Source organism: Lissotriton vulgaris, chromosome 3_1 (genome assembly GCF_964263255.1).
Source record: "Lissotriton vulgaris chromosome 3_1, aLisVul1.2, whole genome shotgun sequence".
Classification (NCBI taxonomy): domain Eukaryota; kingdom Metazoa; phylum Chordata; class Amphibia; order Caudata; family Salamandridae; genus Lissotriton; species Lissotriton vulgaris.
The window spans coordinates 1,748,866,233-1,748,889,631 of record NC_141689.1 but is presented as its reverse complement, the minus strand read 5'-3'; the positions used below and the strand labels follow the sequence as shown (position 1 = coordinate 1,748,889,631).

Here is a 23,399-nt window from a genome sequence, read left to right as displayed (position 1 = left end):
CCCTGATCCGGTCCCGTACCTTTTGTAGCCACACTTCTCCCAGTGAAGTGTGGCGGGGCGACTCGTGTCCTCGGTGGCCTCCTGGCGTTCCGGATTCTGTCGGTGGAGCGTCTCTCGAGTCTTCGTCCTCGTCCCTCCTGGGCAGCTCGGTTGGAACACTGGTCGACTTCTACTCTCGATCCGGCTTCCATTGACGCGCTACCACCTTCCGGGTAGACCGCTATGACCTCCTCCCTTGCTTCTGATTGGTTGAAGAACGATGACGTCACCGCCGAAGCTCCGAGTTCAGGGAAAGCCCACGCAGCATTAAAGGGGGCGTAGGGATCCTGTGCGCAGGGCGGAAAGGGATATGAGTTAAGATCTTTGCCCGAGCCAGGGCAGAGAGGGACCCCGTGACATTGCGTTACAGGAATTTGAATTTGAAATAGGATACATACCGGGTGTGGAAAATGGCATGCTGACACCCTGTCCAGGTTGGTGAGCTTTGAGGGTGAGGCATGCGATGATGAATATGATGATGATACTCGTATATGCTTGGTAAATGAGGAGATTAGTTCTGTGGATGTGTGGCGTAGTGAATTGTCCTCGGATCCTGTGTTAACTGAAGTTTTATCCTGGTTTATAAAGGATGGCACTCCAAAAGACAAGCTTCGGAGGAAGCAAGAAAAGTTTGGAGAGTGAAAGATGAATTGAGTATGTCTAGTGAACTTTTGTTTAGAGGCACAAGGTTGATGCCTCCGCTTAATCTGCGCACTTGTTGAATTGTCTCATCTTTCACATTTCGGAATGTCCAAGACAAAAGAAAGGCTGTGTGCTTCATATTGGTGGCCAGGCATGGATTTTCAGGTAAAGAGAGTGATAAAAGCTCTGAAGCAGGTTAAGTTGTAGAAGGAGCTTTAATAGTACAACCATCAACAGGAGAACACAGCAACTGACTTATCAGGAGGAAACATAACATTCTCATAATGATGTCAAGAAGGCAGAGCTGGTGAGGTTCCATTAAAGGGACAGTAACCACAACACATCCCCTTTCCAATAAATTAAACAGAAAAGAATAAGCAAAATACTCCATAAGATCAAAAACAGGAAAAAATAAAGTTTAAGACATTACATAATCATCGAATTTCCGAGGAAGGTGTGAAGTCCTCCCAGAAGCATTTCTTTGATAACAAGGAGAAGGAGTAGCACTAGGATTGCAGGAGGAATTGGAACTGCTATTAGAATAGAACTTAACAGCATCGCACTTGGCCAATTTAGACATATTCCAAGTGCAACCATTGTCTAAAGTGACAACATTTTTCTTGATGATAACAATGGTGAAAGGACCAGTGAAATTTGAAACACCTTTATGACCACACTTGGATTTTTTCACCAGAACAACATCACCCACATTCCATTTCCTAAGTTTGACATGCATCTTAGCATCACAATCAGCAGGTTTATTGTTCGACCCAGGAATGTACTGTACTTTAAAGTTGAATTCTTGCAGCCCTTCACTCCATCTTTTCATACTAGGCGTCATATGATCACTTTGATGACATGAAAAGATTTGTACCAGGCGACGATGATCAGATTTTACAATAAAGGGAATCCCCCACAAATAAAATTTAAAGTGAAGGACTGACCAAAATACTGCTAACGCTTCTCTCTCAATACAAGAATAATTAATCTCAGCTTCTCTTAAGGCTCTAGAAGCGAAAGCAACAACAACCTCTACACCATTCACAACTTGAGATAGCACAGCACCTAAACCCTTAAGGCTGGCGTCAGTTGTGAGAATAGTTTTGAGTTTCGAGTTAAAATGACCCAGAGTAGGCATTTTACCAATTTCCTTTTTTACCAACTCAAAAGCCCTTTCACAGTCAGCAGACCAAGAAAAATGTACACCCTTCTTTAAGAGGGACCTAATGGGTTCGACAAGACTGGCAAAACCTTTGACAAACTTGGAATAAAATTCCGCCATGCCTAAAAATGACTTGACCTGATCTTTATCCACAGGAGTCGGTGCTCCTACAATGCTCTAAGCTAACTCCAATTTGGGCTGAATTCCATTCCCAGAAATAACATGTCCCAAATATGTAACCGATTTTAAACCAATGCGACACTTTTCTTTCTTTACAGTAAGTCCACTCTCATCTAACTTGCTCAAAACAGATCTTAGTACCTTGTCATGTTCACCCTCATCCACTCCATATATCAAAATATCGTCCTGAAAGAACATGACATTTGAAAGACAACCCAAGACCATCTTCATTACTCTATGAAAACACGCAGCAGCCGAAGCTAAACCAAATGGCATTCGCAAAAACTGATAAGCACCCAATGGTGTGACAAAAGATGTTAAATGTCTGCAATCTTTATGTAATACGATTTGGTGGTAAGCTGAAGAGAGATCGAGTACACTAAACACCTTCGCACCTTTCAAGATACTAATGCTCTCAGCTATGTTGGGCAATGGCTGTCGATATACCCAGATCCATTCATTCAATCCGCGCAAGTCCACACACATCCTAATTGACTTTCCACCATCCTTGGGTGCTAGAACCACTGGACTCAACCATTCAGATGATTCGATTTCTTCAATCACCCCTAAATTCAGCAATCTTTCAATTTCGCCCTTAAGTGGCTCAAGCATCATGTTAGGTACTTTTCTAACCTTGTGCACACATGGTTTGGCAGATTTCTTGAGGATAATTCTGTGCTCAAAACCCTTTAGACACCCCAAGGTATCTGCGAAAACTTTTGGGTAATCAGCAAAATATTTCTCATATCCAGACACCAAATTTACTTGAGAAGAAGTAGAAACAGGAAGAAACGCAGCAAGAAAATCTTCCTTTAACATGACTTGGTCTTTTGGATCTTCAGCTCCTGGATCAAGGATAATCCCTAAGTCATGTTGATGTCGCCATCCAAGAAGATTGTCGCCTCTAACAGCAACATAAACCTTACCAGAAATACATCTACCTCTGAAAGAAATGTTAGCTACAGTATAACCTAGTATCTCTATCTTTGATTTAGTATAACTCAAAGGAGAGATATCAGAAGGTAGGAGTTTAACATTCTCTAAACCAACCACTTCATCCCATATTTTGTTCCCAATTAAGGTAAAAGGAGATCCAGAGTCAGCCATAAGTTTGAATACAAACTTGTCAACCCCGATATCACAAAATGGCATGAAAATGCGCTCTACGTCAACTATGCCTTCACTAACACTGGAAACAACCACAGTACGTATAATATCAGAAGCAGGTTTGTTGGTTCCTCTCTTTTTTCCAGACCTGCACACACGTGCATAATGCCCTTTGATACCACAATTATTACAAATGCTGTCCTCAGCAAAACATTGAGGAAAATTGGAAGTATGAAAGAAACTGCCACATCTAAAACAACGCATTTTTTGATTGGTGAAAGAACGTTGTTTGACGAGAATCACGTTCTTTGGAAATATTGGATTCGTTGGAGGAAGAAGGACGAGTTTCAAAAGAATTTTTTGGGAAAGATGAATTCTTTTGAGAAGGTTTACTCTTGGGTCCAACACTAACTTTAGCTACTTCCTCATGACATTCAGTGAATTCATCTTCTTCTAACATATGTACCGAGTCAGGAGTTTTCTTTTTATTATCACTAACAGTTTGACTCTCATCTTCTTTATTCTTCCTAATTTCTTTGACCCATGTAGAGGTGTTTTCCACACCCTCTACAATAGCTAATGCCTCTTTCAATGAAGGATTTTTTGACAATAATTTTTCTTGCACCCTAGAACTGTTCGTGCATCGAACAAGTTGATCTCTAACAAGAGATTCAGAAAGATCACCAAAATCACATGTGCGTGAAAGAGTTTTCAAAGCAGCAACATATGTTCCAACACGTTCACGAGGACCTTGAACACGTGTAAAAAATCTATGTCGTTCTAAAACAACATTTATCCTTGGACCAAAATATTGTTCTAACATAGTCATAGACATTTCGAAAATATCTGCAGGTTCACCATCAGCCCCACCTATAGGTATAGTGTCCATACTGTCATACGTATGTCTGCCCTCCACACCCAAATTGTGTAATAAGATAGCTTGTTTTCTGACTGCTGAAAATTTCTCCCCCCAATGGCAACCAAATATGAATCAAACAAGTTCCTCCATCTCTTCCAAGGAAGAATGGGTTCACCCTCCTCTGAAAGAAAAGGAGGTGGCTGTGAAATGCTGGAAGTAGTAGCCATAATCAAAATAGACCAAAATACAGGAAATCTTTGTAAATCTTGAGGAGAAAAAAAATAAAATAAATAATGAACTAGATGAAATATGTAAGAACAATTCAAAGTTTGAAAACTGAATACAATACCTAAGTAGCGAATGATGAGTAAATAAAACGTAATACTTCACAACTGCTAACAGCAAAAATACAGTAAAGAATATACTGTTATACGCATCAATAATAAAAGTAGGCAAAAACAAAGTTTACTAGAGTGTATCAGGCTGCTGTGCGCATCAGCGTGGTAATTTGATGATTAAAAGACAAAATGCGCTGCCGTGCGCATCGGCGTAGTCAAATCCGTTGTAAATGTAAACAAAATGCGCTGCCGTGCGCATCGGCGTGGTTGCCAAGGAAATCCAAAATGGCCGTTGCGTGATGACGTCATGCGTAGGACGTCAGTCGTCAGACGGCAGGTAAACAAGATCCAAATGATGCTGCCGGAGTGTAGGAATGGTGCACGCTCACTTCAAGGTGACGGAGCGACGAAGCACACGTTCAGGTGGTGCAGGCACACGCTCACCTGATGCACACGCTCACCTGGTGCTGCTGGAGCGAGGAAAAGAACGAGGAACTCGCGCAATGATAGGCGCGAAGCTGGCACACGCGATGACATCGGCAATTCAAACGACAACAGGTAACGGTAAGCCTCCAGAAAAAGGCATTATTAATGGCAGTACCTGTTTAAGATGAATTCATCACGTTTTTCGTTGACAGCAAGAAGGCACTGCAAAGCCTATAAATGTAGAATTGGTTCCAGAGTAGTCCAATAAAAGTGAGATTCAGAGCACAACAAACAACGGTGGAATGAGCAGACAGAGGAAAATCCGATTCTCTCTAAATTGTCCGTTTTTCGTCGAAGTTGAAGGCAATGTCTCAGAAACTGTGCAATATCAAATGTAAGGCAAGGCGTTTGAAAGGTGGAGCAGTCAGCCAAAGTCATATGCAGTTGCAGTCTTACAAAAATTTCAATTGAATTCAGAAAAAAGGTAACAAAAGTAAATCCAAGAAGGGGCTTAATAGTTAGGCATCCTAGGTGATAGAACCAAGTCCAAAATGAGCATTGAGAACTCAAAGTAGTCCCAAAATCCAAAAATTAAGATAAATCCAAGTCCAAAACGAAATTCCAATGGTAGGGGAGTTGATGGTTGAAAATGCTTGTCCCCAATCAAGCCTTGACCCTCGTCGCCAGTGATAAAAGCTCTGAAGCAGGTTAAGTTGTAGAAGGAGCTTTAATAGTACAACCATCAACAGGAGAACACAGCAACTGACTCATCAGGAGGAAACATAACATTCTCATAATAATAGTGTCAAGAAGGCAGAGCTGGTGAGGTTCCATTAAAGGGACAGTAACCACAACAGAGAGGCTTGTGAGAGATTGCGTGGAGTGTGCCATGTGTGAGAAATTCAAGATGGTGAGAGTACAACCCATGACAGTAAGAGAACTCCAGAGTGGGCCATGGAAGGAAATAGCTTTAGATATACTAGGTCCTGTTCATGGTAAGGGGCAGCAATTGTTTGTTATTGTTGCCATAAATATACTTTCGAGATGACCTGAAGTCTACTTTACCAGTAGTATAGAGACAAAGAATGTGATTGATTTTTTAGAGAACCTCATGGCTAGGGATAGTTATCCCAATACCATTTTAACAGACAATGAAGTTCAGTTGGTTTTGCAAGAGATGGAAGAGTTTTAAAATAAATGTGGCATTAAGCAAAAAAATGCTCTCTATATCACAAAGAAACCAATGGTATGGCTGAATGGTTTAACCGTGTTTTAAAAGAGGTAATTTCGTTGGCCAAAGGTTGTGGACTTGATTGGAAAAAGGAGGGTCTTACGAAAGTGCATATGTGCAAATTGACCTTTATAGTACCACTGGCAAATCTCCTTTTGTTTTGTTCAGGGGCAGAACTCCATGCACACTAATCGAACCATCCTGGGTGCGAGAGTTGGAGTGTATGTCTGGTAAAGATGAGACCACAGATTTATGATGTAAGAGAGAAGTTGAAAAGGCAGTAGCCAGGAAGTCTCTCATTGATTTAAGGAAAGCTGTTGAAAGTACCAAAGTTGCAATTGAAGATATGGTGGTCATTAAACACCTTGGTTTGAGTTCAAAATTCTCTAAACCCATTAGAGCAGCGTTTCCCAAAATGTGGTCCGCGGACTCCCAGGGGTCCGTGAGACATTCCCAGGGCGTTCGCAGGACTCGAGTGCCTGTCGTCGTAGTGAAAAATGAAGTGCCCATATGTCTTCACAGCACACAAGAACTGTGAATGGTGGCGCAAGGGCGGCGAGACCACAACAATACAATCGGGAGGCAGGGGCAGCGAATGAGCAGTGGGCAGTCGGGGGTGCGGGCCGCAGGGGGCACAGCGGCTGGGGAAACAAGTGGAACAGAAGGCAAAAGGGGCACAAAAACAAGGAAAAAACGAGTGCCACAGAAGGCAGAAGGGCACATAAACACGAGGGAAAAACGCTTGGAACATAGGGCAGAAAGGCACAAAAAACAAAGGAAAAACGAGTGGCACAGATGACAGAAAGCTACAAAAAACAAGTGGAATAGAGGGCAGGAGGGCACAAAAACAAGGGAAAAACGAGTGCACAGAGGGCAGAAAGGCACAAAAAACGAGGGACAAATTAGTGGAACAGAGGACAGAAAGGCACAAAGAACAGGGGAAAAACGAGTGGAACAGGGGGCAGAAAGGCACAAAAAACGAGGGAAAAACGAGTGGAACAGAGGGCAGAAAGGCACAAAAAACAAGTGGAACAGAGCCGTTTCAAATGCTTATTATAAGTGTCTCACTCCATTAGCGAGGCTGCTTATTTGGCACATGGAATCAACGATCACTGGCCACTGAAAGTGATGATGTCCACTCACATTCAGGGACCCAGGTGGATGTGGAAAATGGAGATGTAGTACTTATCTAATGTACAGGAGGTCAAATGCCTAGACAAGGCATCTAAACATTACTCTGAGGAAAAAAAAACCTGTTTGACGCTTATAAGGCCACAATCTGGGAAGTCATTATTACTAGGGAACAGCTGCGGCCCGTGGAGAGAGTTCCGTGGGGCAGGCTGGCGGGGCAGGGAAGGGGCAGGGTGGGGGGTGGGGGGTGGTATATGGATGATTGCAGGTAAGTAAACAATTAAATTATTAAAACGAATTTCGTAGCGCGCCCTGCATCACATTTTGCAATACAGGGCGCGCTACGAAATTAGTTTTATTAATTTAATTGTTTAATTACCTGCAATCATCCATATTCCGGTGTATACCACCCTCCACCCTGGCTCTCCCCCACCCCGCCTGTCTGCCCCACGGAACTCCCTCCACAGGTCACGGCTGCTAGGGAAATAGGCAATAGACAGGAGAGACTGGCTAGATTGACAACCTTGGAGGGAGGGCTGGCTCAGTTAGAGATGGACTATGCTGAGGCCCCATCTCCTCATGGCAAGGAAGCCAAGGATTTAAAGAGAGCAGCGCTTCAAGCAATGGCTAATTCTGAGGCCAAAACATCATATCTTGTGAAACAGAAAAAGATATATGAAGGGGGAACAAGTCAGGCAACCTATTAGCATGGATTGGGGGAAATGAAAGCGAAAATTTGGCTATGTGTGGTCTCAGAGATGCAATGAGATGCAGTGGGGAGATAGCCAAGGGATTCACTAGCTATTTTGATGCCTTTTACAATACTTACTTGTGGGCCCTGAAGTGCTGAAATTCATTAATGACTGACCTATGAGACGATGGGGCAGGGAACAGGCAAGAGATTTAGAGGCCGACATTTCATTATAAGAAGTTTCCTCTGCCATAGGCCAAATGCAACCCAAGAAAGCCCTATGACCGAATGGGTTCCTGGGCAAACTGTTGCGAAAACTGCAGAAGCATACAGTGATCCCGTTGTATGAAGCTTGTGTAAAAGCGTTCCAGGAGGGGGAGCTGCTGGATAACAAGATGTTGGCGACCATGGTACTTATCCCAGAGGCAAGGAAGCCCAGGGATAGATGTGAGTCCTAACGGCCCATATCATTGCTGAACACTGACATCAAGATCCTTGCCAAACAATTAGCGACCAGGCTTAGATCGTTGGCGTTAGAGCTGATACACCCAGACCAAAATGGGTTAATATCTAGCCACTCAACTAGACTGAATATGAGACGTCTTTATAATAATATAGCCGGCGGCAGTGGGGGTTACCTTGTCAGATTCGAATAAGGTCCTCAACTCGGTGTACCGCTTTGGTGTGCTTGAGAAGATGGGGTTTGGCCCTAGATACATCCGGTAGATCAAGCTGCTCTATAATTGGCCCATAGCCAGAGTGCAGGTAAATGGCCATACCTCGTGGGAGAGATAGAGAGACACACGTCAGGGATGTCCGCTCTCGCCGACGCTGTTTGCCCTCACCTTAGACGTTTTGGTGCAATGGGTGCGGGTGGACACTCATATATGGGGGTGTCCTTCTGTTAGGTGCCAACAAAACGGAAGTAGCCCGCTTTCAGAGAGTCCAGAACTCGGCTGCTAGGACCCTGGTAGGCCTTCCCCGAAGATGCTCTGCCAGAGCTACGATCAAAAAACTGCACTGGCTCCCCATGGAATCCCGCATCAAATTTAAGACGCTCTGTCTGGCTTTTAAAATTCTTAAACTTCAGAGCCCGGCCATTTTACGCCCTCTTATGACTTTCTACGTTCCACAACGTAGTTTACGCTCCCTTGGTCAACATCTTGCAACCATTCCTAAAAGCAGGCTCTGCCGTATGGGTGGACGCTCTTTTCGGGTGCTGGGACCTAGGCTTTGGAATTCTCTTCCGGTTGCCATTCGTGGCATCGAGAACCTGCTTGCCTTTCGCAAAGCTGTAAAAACGGAATGCATATCACTGTATGCTGATGATATTTTGTTGTATCTCACGAATGTGAGCCCCATGCTAGACAGACTGCAGGACATCTTCCGTATATTTGGGATGCACTCGGGCTTTGACATTAACTGTTTTATATCTTTTTTTCCGCTGGGAGAATGGAATCAGAAGGGGCCACTGGTAATGCCACTGTGCTTAGAGACAGGACAATTGAAAGATTTGGGAATCTGGGTTACTACCTGTCTGGATTAATATTATGCAGCAAATCTTGCTAATCTGTTAAAATGCCTGGAGCAGAATGTGAAACACTGGCTGTCGCTGCAGCTCTCTTTACTGGAAAAGGCAGCAATGTTTAGAAGGATGGTGCATCCCAGGTTTCTGCACGCCCTCCAGAACAGCCCTTATAAGATCCCAGATGCACCAATACGAAGGTGGACGCATTAGTATGGATGCTACTCTGGGAGGGTGTACAGCCACATATAGCCCCGAGGGTCCTTCAGAGATCCAGATTTGAGGGTGTATTTCCCCATCAAATGCGTGGAAGTACTATGAAGTGGCACAAGTGAGCATTGTCAATGATTAGGCATATGCAGATAGGGCGAATCCTCCGTTTTAACAAGACAGGCTAGGAATGGGGGTTGGAGCTACCTACACTTGTTGTATGGGGTATGCTGTTGCCCAAGGCAAGTCCAGTGACAAGAATGGTGGTAGACATTTGGAGGAGCTTTACCAGGGAGATGGGATGGGGCAGCAGGTTCACCCCAAAGACTCCATTGTGGGTGGGCTCCAGGTTGCTACCCATCATGGCATTCAAGGGATTTCAGGGATGGAATACTATTGGAATTTCCATGCTGGCAGAGGTGTGGGATGCAACTGGGTGGTTCCTTTTACCTTCCTGAAGCAGGAATATCAAATGACAGAATTGCAACGGTTGCACTAAGGATCAGTTAAGACATGCACTTCAGGCATGTATATCATTAGCGGAGGATACACAAAAGGCTCCCCCTGGAATGTAGACTCCTAGAAGGGAGTGTTGAAAGCAAGTTAATCTCTGTGACACATGGGACACTGATGAGGAACACAAAATCCCTTCTCTGTAGACTAGGGGCTACATGGGAACATGACATAGGAGATCTACATGAGGATGTTGGGAAATCCCTGATGGGGGAAATGGGGCTGCACCTGGAGATGCAGCCGCGATTCACGCTTCTTGGAATATGTGGACCAGTGGAACACTCCTGCTATCAGAAGAAGTTGAAGGTGAATTTGGGTTCTATGGTGGCAAAAAAGAATATTGTTCAGAAATGGGGCTCCGGGGTCCTCCCTAGACAAAGGGACTGGGAGCTTGGAATGGAATGTTGTACACTAATGGAAAAGGAAATCTATAAAAGGCGTGGGCACCAAAGGAAATTTGACAAGATTTGGGGAGGATGGAATGCAAATGTGGGTTGAGAGTGGGGCAAGAGGAGTGTATAACCCAGCAAAGACACAGAAGGGAGGGGCAGCATTTATCTGACTTAGAAGCCCTTGTATGAAGGACTTGAAATAAGGGAGGATTGGTAGGACAGAGTGGCCTGGGGGTGAAGATGTGGAATATGTTTTAGTAAATCAGCTGTGGCCGAACTCCAAGCCGATTGGGATGTTCCGGATGTTATGTTGTGAGTGCTGATGTACTTGTTAATGCAAAAACAACAGTTGATGGATAGAATGCAGAACAATGTCATACATTCACCCCAGTACAGAGATCTGGGACAAAATTCATTGTTTTTTTTGCTCACCATGCCATTCCACTTTGAACCCAGCCATATGCAAATCAGTCTTGACCCTGTGCCTCATGGAAACAGTCCAGTCCATCCATCATCCCCTTTGGTATCGCTTTGTTCGCCCTAAGTTGGCAGGGTATGCCCAGATGTGGGTTCCTTGCTCACTTTGCCACTGGATTCAAGATAGCCTGGCTGATGAGGGTTATGAACCCGAAACTGGTCCCAGGATGCTTGTTTCCGGTCCAGGGAAGACATGGCTTGGCAGTTTGGGCTGGACTGTTCCCATGAGGCACAGGGTCAGACTGATTTGCATATGGCCATGTCTGAACTAGGGTGGTGGAGTGAGCTAAAGAATGGTGATGGATTAAACCCAGATCTGTTGACTGGGGGTGAGTGTTTGATTTGCTCAAACGCTCCATCCATCATCCCCTTTTGTATCGCTTTATTCGCCCTAATTTGGTAGGGTATGCTAAGACGTGAGTCCCTTGCTCACTTGGCCCCTGAATTCAAGATAGCCTGGATGATGAGGATTATGAATCTGAAGCCGGTCCCAGGATGCTTGTTTCCGGTCCAGGGAAGACATGGCTTGGCAGTTCGGGCTGGACTGTTCCCATGAGGCACAGGGTCAGACTGATTTGCATATGGCCATGTCTGAACTAGGGTGGCTGAGTGAGCTAAAGAATGGTGATGGATTAAACCCAGATCAGTTGACTGGGGGTGAGTGTTTGATTTACTCAAACGCTCCGTCCATCATCCCCTTTTGTATCGCTTTGTTCGCCCTAAGTTGGCAGGGTATGCTCAGATGTGAGTCCCTTGCTCACTTGGCCACTGGATTCAGGATAGCCTGGCTGATGAGGATTATGAATCCGAAACCGGTCCCAGGATGCTTGTTTCCGGTCCAGGGAAGACATGGCTTGGCAGTTAGGGCTGGACTGTTCCCATGAGGCACAGGGTCAGACTGATTTGCATATGGCCATGTCTGAATTGGGGTGGCTGAGTGAGCTAAAGAATGGTGATGGATTAAACCCAGATCAGTTGACTGGGGGTGAGTGTTTGATTTGCTCAAACGCTCCGTCCATCATCCCCTTTTGTATCGCTTTGTTCGCCCTAAGTTGGCAGGGTATGCTCAGACGTGAGTCCCTTGCTCACTTGGCCACTGGATTCAAGATAGCCTGGCCGATGAGGATTATGAATCTGAAACCGGTCCCAGGATGCTTGTTTCCGGTCCAGGGAAGACATGGCTTGGCAGTTCGGGCTGGACTGTTCCCATGAGGCACAGGGTAACACTAATTTGCATATGGCCATATCTGAACTGGGGTGGCTGAGTGAGCTAAAGAATGGTGATGGATTAAACCCAGATCAGTTGACTGGGGGTGAGTGTTTGATTTGCTCAAACGCTCCGCCGATCACCCTCTTTTGTATCGCTTTGTTCGCCCTAAGTTGGCAGGGTATGCTCAGACATGAGTCCCTTGCTCATTTGGCCACTGGATTCAAGATAGCCTGGCTGATCAGGATTATGCATCCGAAACCGGTCCCAGGATGCTTGTTTCTGGTCCAGGGAAGACATGGCTTGGCAGTTCGGGCTGGACTGTTCCCATGAGGCACAGGGTCAGACTGATTTGCATTTGGCCATGTCTGCACTGGGGTGGCTGAGTGAGCTAAAGAATGGTGATGGATTAAACCCAGATCAGTTGACTGGGGGTGAGTGTTTGATTTGCTCAAACGCTCCGTCCATCTTCCCCTTTTGTATTGCTTTGTTCTCCATAAGTTGGCAGGGTATGCTCAGACGTGAGTCCCTTGCTCACTTGGCCATTGATTCAAGATAGCCTGGCTGATGAGGATTATGAATCCGAAACCGGTCCCAGGATGCTTTTTTCCAGTCCAGGGAAGTCATGACTTGGCAGTTCGGGCTGGACTGTTCCCATGAGGCACAGGGTCAGACTGATTTGCATATGGCCATGTCTGAACTGGGGTGGCTGAGTGAGCTAAAGAATGGTGATGGATTAAACCCAGATCAGTTGACTGGGGGTGAGTGTTTTATTTGCTCAAACGCTCCGTCCATCATCCCCTTTTGTATCGTCTTTTCAAGATGAGCAATTTTAATTATGAGTGGTTCACTCTACTGCATTACTGGACTTCAATGAGCAGTTCATTAAATTGCTATCAAATACAAAAATTCAAGTAAATATGTAAAAAAAAGCTTAAAAAATGAAATTTAGTAGCAAACACCAAATTTAAACATTTATATGTTCACAATAACACGATTATATAAAAACATCTATTAAAAAATGATACTACAAAAAATGCAAAAATAATTTATATTAAAACAAAAACATTTTTTTTTCAAAAATAAGATTAAAAAATTGACTTGGATCAGTCAAAAAGAACGAGCAAAGAGTTACACTCTAGAAAAACCCGCACAACAACAGAGGTCAGTTAAAAGATAGCCTCCTTGTCAGGCAAACCATTTGGTTTTTTAGAAGAACCCTCACCCACCAACCTTGTTGGTGGCATGCTTCATCATTGGGTTCCCACCTAGAAGGCCGAATGCCTCCCAGGTGTGCTTCAATGCCTGTTTACAGCGGAGCTAGTCGTTTTTTGCTTTTTTTAGGGGTTTGTCTCGTGAAACTACTGAGATCCCGAGAGAGGAATGAATAGGTTCCAAAGCAGACGGCAGACCTTGATGTAAATTTGACCATAGACCCCTCCTCCCTCCAGTATCTTTGATAGGGCAAATTCTCATGTGCGAAGTACAAAACATTGACGGTTAAACAGTCACTTACCTACACTCACCGTAGCGTGTGAGCATAGTTTCACGTGAGCGCAGAGCTTACTATGAGCCAAGGGTCCTGAAGAAAGCGACTTTAATTCTCACGTGTGGCTCAAACATGTAGACCACATCACTTATTTTCTCTTTTCCCAAAATTATAAGAGACGAGCGAGACCATTGTTTTATTCACGTCCACTAAATTTTAAACTTTTAATCCTGCCCGAGTGACCATAAAATAAAGATCAAGGTACCCTGGAGGTAGTTTTAACTTTCACTATCAAGACACGCACAATCCACAAAAATAATGACAGCATAAAATGAATTATTATACAAAAACAATAAAACTGATATAATTAATCAATATCCAAAATATGGTTTTAAATTAAAACTATCAATATTGTAAATAACACATTACCAAATAAGAAAACACCATATTTTTTAATTATCTGTTAAATAACTAAAATAATATGTACATAATACATTTTCTATTTAACAAATTAAAACTCATAAATAAATCTATTCAATTAAAAAATAAATATTGTAAAAAACTTCCCACCCTATTTTCTTAGTAACCCAGCAACCGAGCGAAAGGAATTCACATAAACCAAATAAACTTTACAATACATTACCAAATCAGAAAAAAACTGACTAAAAAAAGAATGGAGCAAACTTAATATTAAAATAATAAAAATACATAAGGCAAAATCTCATAAAGCTCAAATAATAAAAAAAAGTGTATTATGCAGAAGTATATTTTTAGAAATTATGTAAAAGACTTTAGAAAAAATCATTCTTAACTTCTATATTCTGTCCCATATTTCTGACATCATAACATTTTCAACACGATATCTGTGCCTCTGATATTTTTGAAACAATATTTTGGTTGTATCCCAAGAAAGGTGCCTTTATTGCTAAGATGCTATTTAAACCATAAACATATTCAAATCGTCTTTCAGCCAACATCCATTGTCTCACACCATGTAATGTACAACAAATACTAGTATGAAAAAAGAGCATGCAACTTTATCTGGTTTTGTTTTCTGAGTATGTGTACTATTTAATATAACTGCGAGGAATTGTCATGAAACACTGTGTACCTGTGAAGGTAAGTTTGATCTTGCATATCTTGGTTTAGGTGTCGCCATGTATCATCTTCAGCTTGCAGGTGAGTAAGCAGATTGTCGTCCACAGAATTATTCCTAAATATTGAAAAAGATGTGGTGATGAATGAATTAGATCATCAGAGTATACATTTATTTGTTTGTCTATTTTGTATTCGTTATGCCAGTGTGCTGCCAGAGTAATTGAAATAGATAATATCGCAGAACACGATTACATGAATAACACAATAAGAAACAGTTCCTAGCAAGCAGAAACGCTTATTTGAAAAGAGAGGTACATAGGGAAAGGTGAATCATCAAATGCAACAAAAAAACAGCAAAATATAAATGGAGTACAAGAAAAATGGGTGCAGACAAAAGAAAAACAAGCATTGGAAACACCGATAGGTCTAGCATTAGAAAGCTGGTGTAATGGCTAACTTTATTTATTTTTACTGCAAGCACATCTTACAAAAAATAAACATGCCTCCACCTAAAGCAAAATGTGAAAGACAACTGAAAAGATCAGTGGATGAAGAGGACTTACCATAGGCCTCTCTATGTATGCATATAAGTATCCATCTTTTATTTCTGGATTTTTCTGATTACACTAGGCTGACAATACAGCTACAGCTATGTCTATTCCAGAACTAAAAATATCAGTAATATCAGCAGAAAAATTGAGTGTGATTGAATTGCATCATTGTGTGCCCAAAGCCGAGCACCCAGCTTACTGTGGTGCGTGTCTTATATGGACCTGTAAATCCGAAAAAAAGGAGAGGTGCTTTCATGTCTACGCCCAGCGGCTCAGGTCTAGATGTGGGAAGAATTGGTCTCAAATATCCTTATCATGACTTGGTTTAATAGCTTGGATTAGATCACTGCAATGTTGAGAGCTCCATTGAAGACAATGAAGTAGCTCTGGGCTTATAATCGTAGGTATAAGCTTTCTGCCTCAACCTTCTAAAGTTTGTCTTTCTGTTTCTCCCTTTTTAATTTAGAACATTCCACCCTCAGTGGGTCTGGGCCTATAACTCCGGTTCAGGGCCTTTAACAACCGGTATAGCCTTTGGCAGTGGGCTGGAAGGGTATATTAATAGCTTCTCAAACTGGTTCTTTCTATCTTAAGTCTCAATATCGCAAAAGAACTAAGGATCCCATAGAGTGAGCTGTGTGATGTGCCATATTTTTTTATTATCAATAGCATCCCTATTGTAGAAGGGGTCAGGCACAGGTTGTCTCACTAGTTGCAGGGAAAGCAGTATAGCTATCTAGATAGCCAAGTTTTAGGACATATTCTATGTTGGGGTGGGGCGCTAGAGCGCCCGAAGCAAGATGGCCGCACAGTAGTGCAGCTCTACTGGTCAGGGCCAAAATCCGACTTATATCCTGCCTTTCTCTGTGGACTCTTCTGATGCAATGTGGCAGCTCTGATACCCCTATCTGTGGGCAACAGGTTGATACCCTTCTAATGTGCATAGGTGAGCGTTCTGAGCACTGACCTGCTAATCAACGTGGACCCATGCTGCCTGTAGAAGATGGCGACCCGGGCCCTGTGAATTAGGTGCCCACCCGCCGGGATGATCTGCTCCACTCCAAACGGTATGTGAGTGGCTGAGCTGTGGAATCAGGAGCGGTGAGACCGGAGCAGCCATACGATCTTCTGTGAGAAGCAGGTGGAGCGCCGCTGGCGCGAACAGAAACCAGGAGACGGCATGTGCTGCCTGGGGGGAGAGTCTGGGATCCGGCGCTGTGGACTCTGGAGGCCCCGGGGAGAGCGGGGAGTGTGTTCGGGGCCCGTGCGCATGGACTGCCTGGGCTGCCGCTTTGGGTGAATGCCCCGCCTGACAACATCAAAGCCTGCACCGGTGTGCGCCTTCCCGCTAATACCCCCCCGCGCCGCAGTTTGGCACCCTCATCGCCCGCCACCTTGGAGCTTCCACTGTGGCTCATGACACGGACTGCCTGGTCTGCCATTGCGGGTGCGTGCGCTGCTTGGCGACATCACGGCCTGCACGGAGAGCGCCTTCCCCTGCCATCCCCGCGACTCAGTTTGGAGCCCTTCACCACCCGCCATTTCAGATCTTCCACGGCGGTTAATGGCAGAGACTGTTCCCTGATCGGAGTGGCTGCTGTCAGCGCACACTGCACAATACTGAGGCGGATCGGAATGCATTTGGCTGTGCGCTTCAGTGTCCGCTTTGACTTACAAGCCTGACGGGGCTAATTTGTGTTCAGTTTTGCTACCTTTGATCTCCCCCTATATGCAGCATTACAGCGCTTTGCAGACACTGGTGATAACCTCCCCGTTTAGGGGGCTCTTAACATTTTTACAGTGTGCGCCTCGTGGATACTGTTTCTTTTTGTCTCCTCATCAGTATAAGTGTGATACTCCTTACTGCCTGGGTTGCCTAACGACATCGCGGCCTGCGCCGGTGAGTGCCTTTCCTGCTGCTACCCCGTGACTCAGTTTGGCGCCCTCAGAGCCCGCCATTTTAGAACTTTCACGGCGGTTAATGTCAGAGACTGTTCCCTGAGCATAGTACTGCGGATCAAAATACATTTGGCTGTGCACTTCAGTGTCCGCTTTGATTTAAAAGGCTGCAGGGGTACGTTGGTGTTCAGCTTTGCTCCTTTTGCGCTCCCGATGTGTTCGTCATTACAGTGTTCTGCAGATATTGGTGATAGCCTCCCCGGTTGCTGGCTGGGGTGTTCGATCAGGGAGCTGTTGGCCTTTGCTGCGCACGCCTTGCAGACACTCGGGTTGTTTTTATTTTTTTTAATCTCTGTCTGCTGCCGATCTGAACCCCGGAGCCGGCTACGAACTGAAGTGCTGTGCAGCCTTGTTGTTGCAATGGGAAAACCTGATAGGCAGGTGCAGCCTAAGCTCTCTTTTGAGTCAAAACGCCATAAAAAACGAAATCACAAGCCACCTCAGACACGGAGACAGAAATGGAGGCTGGTGGCACTGGCAAGCTGGAGCACATGCTGCTGTCCATGCAGCAGAGCTTGCAAACTATTGATGGCAAAATTGACAATCTAAACCTTCGCATGGACAGCATGGCGTCCAAGCTGGACAAACATGGAGTACGCTTGGCTGAGGCTGAACAACGCATCTCGAGCACTGAAGACAAAGAGAGCAGCACTGCCAAATCCTGTGCACAAATGGAGAAGCTGCTATCAGTGATAAATGCGAAGAATGAGGACTTAGAAGCTAGGTCCCGACGCAATAATCCGCACATTCTTGGGTCTCGGAGTCCATCAATGTTGGGAAGATGGAACTATATATAGAGGATATGCACAAAACCTTGTTTGGTGCAGAGAACTTCTCCAACATTCTGGTGGTTGAACGGGCGATAGAGCCTTGGCGCCATGACCTGTCCCAGGGGCCACCCCTCATCCAATCATTGCCAGCCTTCTTAACTATTGAGATTGTGATGAGGCACTTCGAATGGCAAGGGAGGTAGGCACCAATAAATACCAAGGGATGGAGATACAACTATTCCCGGACTTCACGACAGCGGTACAACAGGCGAGTTCCAATCAGTTAACCCCTTCCAGGCTCATGACGAGCTGGGCTCGTCATGGCGTAGCCTCCTCGCACGCTGATGCCGAGCCCAGCTCGTCATGAAACATGGGATTTTGAAAATCTGAGCATGCGAGCAGAATTCTCTGAGCGCGGAAGCGGTTAAAAAACGACTACAAGCCCTAAAGATACAATACGCCATGCTTTACCCTGCGTAGCTCCGAATCCAGCATGAGGGTAAAACCAAACTGTGTGTAAGAAAAAGGGGGTATCCCCGACTACAGTTCCTAATTCGGGATAGATAAATCGATTGGAAAAACAGGAAATTAGGAACAAGGATATCATATGTACATGAACTGATATCAGACAGTAATAACTATATGTTAACAACGTGCACGGTACAAAAATATATATTTATTTTATTTGGTAATGATCTAAAATACATACGTTTATGTCTCCAATATATTTGTGATATATAATCTACATATACATAATGTTGTACAGGTTTGTTCTTTTTAGGTTACAGTACATTGCATTACAATTGATTGTACGGAGACTTTGTTTTGGGTATTTATCCAACTACCATTTTAATCTAAAAACATGGCTAAAGATTACTACCTGCGTTTCGGCTATTAGCCTTCATCAGGAAGCCATGATGAATTTTCCAAGTGTACCAAAAACTGCGGCTGCAGTGTCCTCTAGTATATTATTGAGGTTTATTGCAGTAGCGCTTTTATGGCTTCATAGAGAGGTTCTTCACTGTATATGAGGTGGATGGTTGTCAACAAATGGCCGGTTGGGACGGGTTGCCAGCAGTGGTGAAAAGAAACACTGAAGGACGAGACGCTGGATTCTATTGGAAATAGTCTTCTGAACGATTAACAGTTGCTGCGCCTCTGTGCAATAAAGGCTTATTCTGTTTTGTTTGATGTTTTCAGGGACCATAAGTGTAGTTGTTCCAAAAGCAATAGACTCGAGTTTTTTCTGTTCGGGGGGTCCGCCGCGTCTTCCGATAATGGGATCTAATTATCTGGTACTTCCATCAATGTGTTGAGTAAAGTTGGAAACCCTGATTAAAGGGTCCCGTGTGTGTTCCGATGGTGGGGTCTGCTCATCTGGCGTCTCGATAGACAGTCAAATATATAGGAGACATAAACGTATGTATTTTAGATCATTACCAAATAAAATAAATATATATTTTTGTACCGTGCACGTTGTTAACATATAGTTATTACTGTCTGATGTCAGTTCATGTCCATATGATATCCTTGTTCCTAATTTCCTGATTTTCCAATTGGTAAAACCAAACTGGTATAACTCCAAAAGAAGCTGCGCACTACATCAAACAACTTGAACATAAAGCATCAACCAGAGTGGATGAGGATAATGTGGACAACGAAGACTGATGGCCAAGACACCATCCCAGATTGAACTGGTGATGTGGGGGTACAGGGAGCCAGTTTGTCACCCCTGTTAACGATCTATGTGTGGTTTCATCGCTTTGTTGATGCCGGAGGAAGCTGGGGTGTATTGCTATCCTCATTGCTTGGCTAGGTTGGACGCCGTGGTGCGGTGTGCGCTGGGAGTGGTGATCTCCATCTCTACTGACTGACTCAAACTGCCTTCCATGTACGGCCATATATTATAAGAATGGGGGTTGGTACTGATTTTGATATAAATGCTCGTATATGTACATGATATTGTTGCCACGGTGTTGGGGTAGGAGACGCGCCATACCATAACCTGCCTGGGGACCATTGTGACATCCTGATATGGGTCTCATAATCGCAGGTTCTTTGCAGAGAGAACACATTGTGTGCCCAGACCCCCCCTTATTACATCCAGGGGGTTCTTGGGCAAATGGCGTCTTTCATGTGGGTGCTCCCCGCACGGTTTTTAACTGCAGTTAGTTACAGTGAGTGGATTAGCTGCTTGTTGTGGGGTGGGGGGGGGGGTAGGGTTCGATCTGGCTGTTCAGTTATGTGGGCTTCCACAATGTGTTTGGGATGCTGGGGTGGGTGGGGGGTTTTGTTGGGGTGTTGTGCAGAGACTTGCTCTTGATTAACAGAATACAGGGCTGGCAAATGATTGATATGCGTAGATCACATGCTAAACACATTCAGTTTATTGTTGCAATGAGTACCAATGCCACAATCAGAGGGTAGACTGGATAACTGGGAATGTTAGGGGGCTCAATAATCCGAAGAAGACCAGGCAGGTGTTGGCATACCCTGACCGCCATAACATACAGGTGGCGTTGTTACAGGAAACGCACCTCACTAAGGCGGCAGCATCCTCCATAGCCACCAGGTGGCCAGGTGCTCGAATTGCCTCCTCCTATTCCTCATATGCGCGGGGGTTATGGTCTTGATTAAAAAGAATGTTCCCTTTGTTAGTACTTTTGAGGACATTGATGAGAATGGCCGTTATGTGCTCGTCCAAGGAAAGCTGTTTGGTAAACTGGTTACCATAGTTAATGTGTATGGACCAAATATAGATGACCCAGATTTTTATGTGGAGTTATGGAACAAAATTTATCAGTTGCCACCTACTGCACTTGTTTGTGGGGTGGGGGGTTTAACCTGGTACTAGATCCTACTCTTCACCACCGCACTGCTTCAGACCCGATCACCAAGAAGGCCGCACATGCAATTCACACTGGTATGCAGACTCTAGGCCTGCTGGATGTTCGGAGACTGAGGCACCCAGGGGTGCAGGAGGGTACATGCCACTCTTATGCTCACAATTCATGGTCCCGTATTGACTACTGGCTGACTACTGCATATGTTAGCACGTGGATCACTGGGGTTGTGCACCTTCCTCGCACCCTGTCTTCCCACTCCCCGGTACAGCTCACTATGACGATACCCACTTATACACCCTCCCACTTTCAGTGGCGCCTGCAAGCGACAGAACTGTTAGATCCCTTATTTAGAGAGGGACTGCGTGAAGCTATAGACAGTTATTTCACTGAAAATGTGGGGTCTGTGCAGAGTCTCAGTACTATATGGGAAGCCTTCAAGGTTACTCGTTTCCTCGTGCGCGCAGCGGACGAGCGCAGCGGGCGCGACGAATGCGCGCCGAAGTCGCGCTTAAGTCAAGCCCGTCTGCGCCCGTCCGCGGCCAGACGGGGCTAGGGGCCGGGCATTATGCCCCTCTCATCTCTTATTCATCCGAGGGCCTCAAAACCCTACAAGGAAACTGGCCACTAGCGTCTTCCACTACTAGCACCATCTCTTCCCTTGGCCTCACTCCCCCACTGGCGCCGCTCCCCTTTTCCCTCTCTCCTTCCCCTTCCTCTCTGTCTGTCATCTTACTCAACACCAGGTCGGCGGTGAAACATCACCAAGACCTGTTTGTCCTACTGGATTCCCACAAGCCTGACATACTGTGTCTAACCGAGACCTGGTTCTGTGAGTCCTCCCTCCCATCCCTCTTAGCTGCCCTTCCTCCATCGTATGCGGCCCTGCGCGCCGATCGCTTGGCAGATAAGAAAGGGGGTGGTGTGGCGGTTATCGCCAGGTCGGAGTATAACTTTCAGCTCCTCCCTTCTACTCTCATTGACTCCACCGAGCACCTAGTGGTCCGCTCTTCTACCTTCTCTCCCCCGCTCATCTGCTTGCTAACATATCGGCCGCCCCAGCCCACTCCTTTGTTTATACCAGCTTTCCAGGATTTACTGGCTACATTGGCGGTCAATCATGCCTCAGTCTTAGTACTAGGGGATTTTAATTACTGGCCCAATGACCCATCTGAATGTCCAGCTTCTAAGCAATTTACTGAATCACTGCAATCAATGAATTTTACCTCCCACATCAATGTCCCAACTCATGTACGTGGCCACGTGCTTGACCAAGTCTGGTCCCTTAATTATGCCATTTCCTCGTTGCTAGTGTCCCCATGTCCATGGTCGGACCATGCTATTATCTCTTTTTCCCTCCATATTAATCTTGTCACTAAGACTCTGCCACAAAAAAACACTTGGGCACGAAGTTGGAATCGTACCGATCTTGTTGCCCTATCATCCTCTTTGCTAAATTCCTCCCCAGATCTGGCTGGCTTACCATCCTCTTCACAAGCTGTCGCGATTGACTCCTGGCTCACGGAGGGATGTAACATAATAGCCCCTTTACGCCGGATATCGACCAAAAGACCTAAGGAGGCAAACCGGTGGTTTAATGAACATTTAAAGGAAAAAAAGCTGTCCCTCCGGCGAGCTGAGAGACTGTGGAGAAGGAAGTATTGCCCTGTACAGAAAACGCGCTACCTAGCATTACTACAGGAATATAAAAAATCCATCTTAGAAGCAAAATCTGCTCACTTCTCTGCCAAAATTTTAGTGTCTGAAAACAAATCGAAAGAAATCTTCAATATCGTCAATGAGCTGGCCTTCTCAGATAGGACCAGCCCCAACCTCCCCCCTACCCAGGCCCTATGTGACTCTCTGAATCACTACTTTTTGGACAAAATCTTTAAGATCAAGACTAACATCCCCCCTCCCTCCTCTAGCTATGTTGATCCCCTTCCCCCCTCTGTTCAATCCTGCTTACTTTCGATTCCCCCCCTGACGGAAGAAGTTTTCTTGAGTTTAATTCCCAAGGTAAAATCGGGCTCCCCGGCCGACATTTGCCCGGCCCACATCCTCCAACGGATCTACTCAGTCTGCACTCAGCCCCCGATCACCTTTCTTAACAGCTCTCTTGCACAAGGGGTTGTAATTCCCGCCCTTAAATCGGCCTCTATTGTACCTATTTTAAAGAAACCTGGTGTTGACCCATCCTCCCCAACTAACTATCGGCCCATCTCCTTGCTACCCTATTTAGGCAAGGTGTTTGAGCGATATACCACGTCGGTACTTAGTGCTCACGTGGAAGAAACTGGCGGCTTGGCATCCTGTCAAGCGGGATTTCGGCCCAGGCATTCGACGGAAGCCGTTGTGGTGTCGGTCCAGGACGAACTCAGGGAGGGCTTGGACCAGGGCAAACACCAGGCTCTGGTACTCCTCGATCTTTCCGCCGCGTTTGATACGGTGGACCACTCCATCTTGCTTTCACGTATCAGAGCGGCGGGAATCGGGGGCTCAGCCCTGGTCTGGCTTTCGTCCTTCCTGCAGGACCGCACCCAGGCAGTCCGGCTGGGG

General features: G+C 45.2%; 1 protein-coding gene across 2 annotated transcripts in view; it reads right to left on the bottom strand.

The window, feature by feature from the left end:
- LOC147728409 (uncharacterized) overlaps positions 1–23,399 on the bottom strand; it is a 98,299-nt gene that overhangs the window by 12,753 nt on the left and 62,147 nt on the right. For both annotated transcript variants that reach the window (XM_086963281.1, XM_086963282.1), the window contains exon 5: positions 14,731–14,832. In XM_086963281.1, the coding sequence (XP_086819407.1) occupies positions 14,731–14,832 (102 nt within the window). The remainder of the gene's footprint in view (positions 1–14,730; positions 14,833–23,399) is intronic.